The 6,344-nt window shown below is 32.3% G+C and overlaps 1 protein-coding gene and 1 non-coding gene across 2 annotated transcripts in view; both read left to right on the forward strand.

The window, feature by feature from the left end:
- ADAD1 (adenosine deaminase domain containing 1) overlaps positions 1–5,353 on the forward strand; it is a 47,789-nt gene extending 42,436 nt beyond the window's left edge. The window contains exon 12 of the mRNA XM_061140882.1: positions 4,975–5,353. Coding sequence (XP_060996865.1) covers positions 4,975–5,088 — 114 coding nt within the window. The 3' untranslated portion in view covers positions 5,089–5,353. The remainder of the gene's footprint in view (positions 1–4,974) is intronic.
- Positions 928–1,038, forward strand: LOC133058093 (U6 spliceosomal RNA). The gene has a single exon (XR_009693217.1). It is a non-coding gene; the product is annotated as a U6 spliceosomal RNA (small nuclear RNA).
- Positions 5,354–6,344: the final 991 nt, after the last annotated feature.

Below are 6,344 nucleotides of genomic sequence, written 5' to 3' on the forward strand. Positions count from 1 at the left end.
CACAGACTTGATGGACATGAATTTGAGCAAGCTCCATGAGATATTGAAGGACAGAGAAGTCTGGCAATGCTGCAGTTCATGGGGTCGCAAAGAGCTGGACACGATTTAGACACTGAACAACAACAAAATGCTCTGGAAAAGACAGAGATCGTCATATTGGGCAAAATGCAAAATCCAGCGATATGGTCTCTGCAAGAGACACGTTACATTCAAAAACACAAATAGATTGAAAATAAAGGATAAAAAAAGACATACCATGCAAACCATAGCAATAGATTAGCTGGAGTGTTTATATTAATGTCAAACATACACTAAGATGAGAAATAATAGAAGAAACAAAGAGTAACATTTTAGTGGTAAACATACACTATTGTTGTTCCAAATGTTGTTAATATACAACAGTTAGGTAAGTATTGCTATGTGGGTATAACAATGGAACCTCAAAATGTGTAAGCAAAACCTGTTAGCATTTCAAGGTTAAATGGACAGTTCTACAGTTAAAGTTGGAGGTTTTAATTAATATTCTTTTCTCAGTAATTGATAGTACAACTAGAGAGAAAATCAGTAAGAATATAGAAGGCTTGAATAGTACTGCAGCCAAACCAAACACTATTTTCTGCACAACAGCAGAATATACCTTCTTTTCAGATACACATGGAGCTTTCTCCACTACAGACCATGTAGGCCGTAAAGCAAGTCTCAATAAGTTTAAGTGTTGAAATCATAAAAAGTATGCTGTAACTACTGTACAATTAAATTAGAAATCAACAAGGATAAAAATTAAAATTTAGAGAATATAATTAAGAAGTGTTTAGAAATACATAGCCTTAACTGCTTATATTAGAAAGGAGAACCATAAAAATCAGTTATTTAAGCTTACATCTAAAGAAGTTAGAAGAAGAGTGTATTTTTAAAAAAATAAGAAGAGTGCTTGCTTTGGCAGCACATATACTAAAATTGAAACGATACAGAGAAGACTGATATGCATGGCCTCTGTGCAAGGATGACATGCAAATTCGTCAAGTGTTAAATATTTTAAAAAGAGATGAAATAATATAGGATAGGTTGGAAATTAGGTAAAAACAAAATAGGAAAGCAAATAGAAAAATCAATGAACTCAAAAGTTGGTTCATTGAGAAAAATCAGCACAGTTGATAATCCTTTAGACTAAGAAAGAAGAGATAGCACAAATGATCAAAATCTTGAAGGAAAGAAAGAAGGGTCATCACTGAAGAGCCCAAAGAACTAAAAAAATTATAAGGAAATATTACAAACAACTTTTGTCAACAAATTAGACAAGTTAGATGAAATGGGCACATTCCTAGAAAGAAAAACTTGACTAAGAGAACATCTGAATTGAACTAATATAAAGAAATTCAATTATTAATTAAAATTCTTTAAAGAAAAGTGCAAGTGCAGTTATGGATTCACTTGTGAATTTTATCAACTGTATAAAGCAAAGATTAACATAAATCATACAAAAAATAACTAACAAAGTACAGGAGGAGCAAGTGCCCCCCAACTCAGGCAGTGTTAAAACCTGATACCAGAAGCGGGCAGAAAAGTCATGAGAAGTGAAAACCGTACATCAGAATCTCTTAGGAACATAAATGTAAAAATTCACAAGATATTGACAAACCAAATCCAGCAACATACGGAAAGGATTATACACAAAGAAGGTCTTTTCCAGGAATGCAAGGGTGATTTAACACCAGAAAATCATTTGATATACTATGTGAATATTTTTAAGTTCAAAATCTGTTTGTTTATCTCAGTAGATGTACATAAATGCATTTGACAAAATTTAACACCTATTCACAGTAGAAACACTGAACAAATAAGAAATAGAACTTCCTCCACCAGATAAAAGGCATCAGTGAAATTCTACAGTTTACATGACAATGCTGAAGGCTGAATACTCTTTCCCTTTGTCCCAAGATTACTCTCACCACTTCTAGTCAACATTGATCTGTAGGTTCTAGCCAATGCAGTAAGGCAAGAGAAGGAAAGAAAAGGCATCCAAATGGGAAAGGAAGTAGAAAAACTGTCCTTATTCCTGAGTAATCTTATATGTAAAATATCCTATGGAATCTACCAAAAACAAACAACTATATCATGTGTGAATTTAGCACACAGTATAAGAACAGCATAGACGAATAAATTGTATATCTATATGTTAAGAATGAACACACTAAAATTAAACTGGAAAAAATAGTTTTATCCACAAGAGTGTATAAAAAATTAGGAATAAATTTAACAAAAGAACTGTAAGACCTGTACATGAAAAATAATGAAACATTGCTGAGAGAAACTTGTGAAGACCTAAATAAATGGAGAAATGCACCATTTCATAGATTGGAAAACTCTATTCTTAGAATGTCAGTTCTCTCATAAATAATCTATTGATTCAAGGCAAACTCTTATCAAAATCTCAGTAAGCATTTGTATAGAAGTTGACAAGCTAATTATAGAATTGAGATATAAATCAAAGGGACGTAGAAGAACCAAAACAGTTTTTAAAAAGGAAGCAAAATGGTAGGTAGAGTTACCCTACCTAGTTTCCACAATTTAACATAAAGCCACAGTAATCAAGAAAATGTATTGATGTAGCAATAGACATAAAGATCAATTAACAGAGTAAGAGACCAGAGATAAACCCACACACTTACAATCAATTGATTTTGAAGAAAGGTGTCAAGGGAATTTAGTGGGTGAGTGGACAGTCTTTTCTTTCAACAAATGGTAATAGAACAGTTGGGTATTTGAGAACAAATTAACCTAAACTTAAATCAGTTATACAAAAACCTCAAAACGGATCGTAGAACTAAGAGAGCTAAAAACTATACAACTTGCAAAGAAAATGTGGGAAAATATTTTCTTGGGCTCCAAAATTACTCCAAAATGACTGCAGCCATGAACTTAAAAGTCACTTGCTCCATGGAAAGCAAGCTATGATATATGTGTTAATGACAAACCTAGACAGTGTGTTAAAAAGCAGAGATGTCAGTTTGCCAACAGAGGTCCATATAGTCAAAGCTATGGTTTGTACATATACAAACCATGTACAAACTACATGTACATGTAGTAGTGGTGTACAGCTGGGAGAGTTGGACCATAAAGAAGGCTAGGCATCAAAGAATTGATGCTTTTGAACTGTGGTGCTGGAGAAGACTTTTGAAAGTCCCTTGGAGAGCAAGATCAAAGCAGTCAATCCTAAAGAAAATCAACCCTGAACATTCATTAGATGGGCTGATGCCACCTGATGCAAAGAGCCAACTCATTGGAAAAGACTGATGCTGGGAAAGATTCAAAGCAAAAGGAGAAGGGAGCAGCAGGGGATGAAATGGTTAGATGGCATCACTGACTCAATGGGCATAAGTTTGGGTAAACTTTGGAAGATAGTGAAGGACAGAGGAGCCTGGTGTGCTGCTGTCCATGGGTCCGCAAAGAGTCGGACACAACTTAGCAAATGAACAACAACAACAAAATTTGTCTTCCTGCATTAGGCAAATTTTTCTTAGATATGGCATCAAACATGTAATCCATAAAAGAAAAAATTGATGGAGTCCAGAATTTCAAAAGTCTTCATTAAGAAAATAAAAATACAAGCCATAGAATGGAAGGAAATACTTAAAATCATACATTTGACAAAGGTCTTGGATCTAGAATAAAGAACTCTTACAAATCATTAAGTGGACAAACCAGTCAACTTTTCCAAGTGGTAAAGAATATATAGCGTGCTGTGATTCATGGGGTTGCAAAGAGCTGGACACGACTGAGCGACTGAACTGAACTGAAAGAATATATGTGAATGGCTAATACACGTATAAAGGTGCTCATCCTGATTAGTCATTAGAGAAATGCAAAACCAAACCACAAGTGAGATACCACTTCACACCTACTAAAATCCAAAAGTCTGGCTGCACTGCATGTTGTTGTGGAGAAACTAGAAACCTCTTTCACTGCTGATGGGAATGTAAAATGTTTTAAAATACTTTGGAAAACAGTTTCGCAGTTTGCTTTGTATACTTACCATGTGATCCAGCACTCCCACTGATATTTATAGGAGAAGCAAAAGCTTATATCCACCAAAGACTGGTTCATAAATCTTTACAGCATCATTATTTATAGTAGCCAAGACCTGGAAACAACACAAATGTTCATCAGCTGGTGACTGCATAAGCAATGTGATACATCTATTTGATGGAATACCAATCAGCAATAAAGAACAGACTGATACATTAGACAACAGGAATGAATCTGAAAATGGTATGCTAATTTAGAGAAACCTGACACAGAAGAGTACATGCTGTGTTAATCACTTTCTATGAAATTTCTACAAAAAGCAAAAATCTGGAGACAGAAAGTAGATTCATGATTGCCTGAGACTGGGGCTTAGAAATACAGATTGACTGTATATGAGCACAGTGGAACTTTTTGCATGTAATGAAATTATTTTAAAACTGGACTGTGATGGTAGCACACCTATATCAAATTTCATTAAAATACCCACATCAAACTGAATACTTACCCCAGTGGGTGAATTTACCAGTGGGTGAATTTATGGTATACAAATTATGCCTAAAGAAAGCTTGTTTTTTAAAGTTTATCAGTATGTTTATTTATTTAAAAAGTGAAAGGAAATAAGCCAAAATATTGATTGTTATCTATAGTTTGGGAATTATGAGTGAGTTTTTTTACTTCTTTATATATTCTTTTTCAAGTTTTCTGTAATGAGTATCATTACTCTTTTAATAACAAATATTAAAAAAGAAGGAAAATTATCTCTTAGGAGTTGTTGAGAAGGAGAATTTTTAGTTTCAGAAACAATGCTGAAGGAAATGGAAATTCAGAAAGATTTTTCGTAATGTTTATAATGTCAAACTAAAGAAAGATGACTAAGGCTAATTAATTACTTCTCATAAGCCAAAATCTGTCTATATTGTATAATTTACTATTTTTTTCTTTCTGTAGCGTATGTCTGGATCCTATCAAGAAGCTAAAACTTTGTTGAAATCCTACTTACAGCAACATGGCTATGGCTCCTGGATTGTGAAATCTCCCTGTATAGAGCAATTTAGTATGTGAATTAAGCAATCCATTGTCATATTAAAAATCTTTTTTTCGTGTGCTTTGACTACTAAAAAATTTTTTTAATAGTGGTGGTTTTCAGCTTTCAGTCTTTATAGCAGTGTTCAGAGATTGCTGAAAATTCATAAATATTTATGTCAATTTACATTGAAACATTAAGGTTTTGAATTTTTTTTTTAAATAATTACCTGCTTCATTATGTAGCTATTTTGTATTTTTTATAGACATTACAAACCATTATCATTTTGTAATTTAAAAGAAAATTTCTTTTAATTTTTGTACTTTAAAGTTACTTGTTCAGCAAAGATATTCACTGTGTCCTGGTGTCTCACTCAAAAATTTTTTTAATTAAAAATTGGAATCCAAGACTACAAATAATAATTCTTACTCATTTGTTGATTAAATCAGCAGACATTTGAATGTCTAATATTTGCCAATAATCATAGTAAAAATATAGTAATTAAAACATCATTTCTCATGTCAGAGAAGTTTATGAATTCAAATTGAACATAAAAATTCAGAGAAATATTAACCATGTTAGGGAATACTTTGATAAATTATTCTGATTAGTAAAGGATTATTATAAATGTTTTAAGATTACCTATTTTCAGGTCTTCTGTAAGATCCATTCAAATGTTATCCTTTATAATTTAGATTAGTAAGAATTTCTAATAATAGGTCAATAAAATATTGTTTAGCTTTATATTTGTATTTGTTTATACAGCTCGATGAAAAGAGAAAGTTTAGTTACTCTTGGTTAGTTAGGATATATATCTTTAGTGAAATTGAGTTTGTTGTCTTAAAATCTCTTCCTTAGATTAAATCACAGATGGCTTAAACATTGACTTTCAAGACTTTGTTCCTCTTAGCTTGGATCTTTATTAAACTACTAGGTCTCACTCCAACTCTAGCCCAGATAAACTATTATAATTTCTGACAAGATTAATGTAGGGTCTTTGTGGTTTTTTTAGTTTTGGAGTTTGTTTTTTGTCTATTCTAAAAGTATAGTAGAGCTTAGTTGATGAACGTTGAAGTCATTCTGGATGGAAAGACATACATGTCTTTCAGTAGACTAGATTCTATATTTATTAATAGATTGAATCATGTTAAATTGCCATTTTGGGGGAGAGGGTAGGTAAAAATGATCAATTATGAGCAATTTCATGTCAGCATACATATACTGTTATTAATAATGTTTAATTTCCATCAAGTATATGATATTTAGTGTTTATTTTTCTGAATTGGTATTTCCT

Source organism: Dama dama, chromosome 5, assembly GCF_033118175.1.
Source record: "Dama dama isolate Ldn47 chromosome 5, ASM3311817v1, whole genome shotgun sequence".
NCBI classification, from domain to species: domain Eukaryota; kingdom Metazoa; phylum Chordata; class Mammalia; order Artiodactyla; family Cervidae; genus Dama; species Dama dama.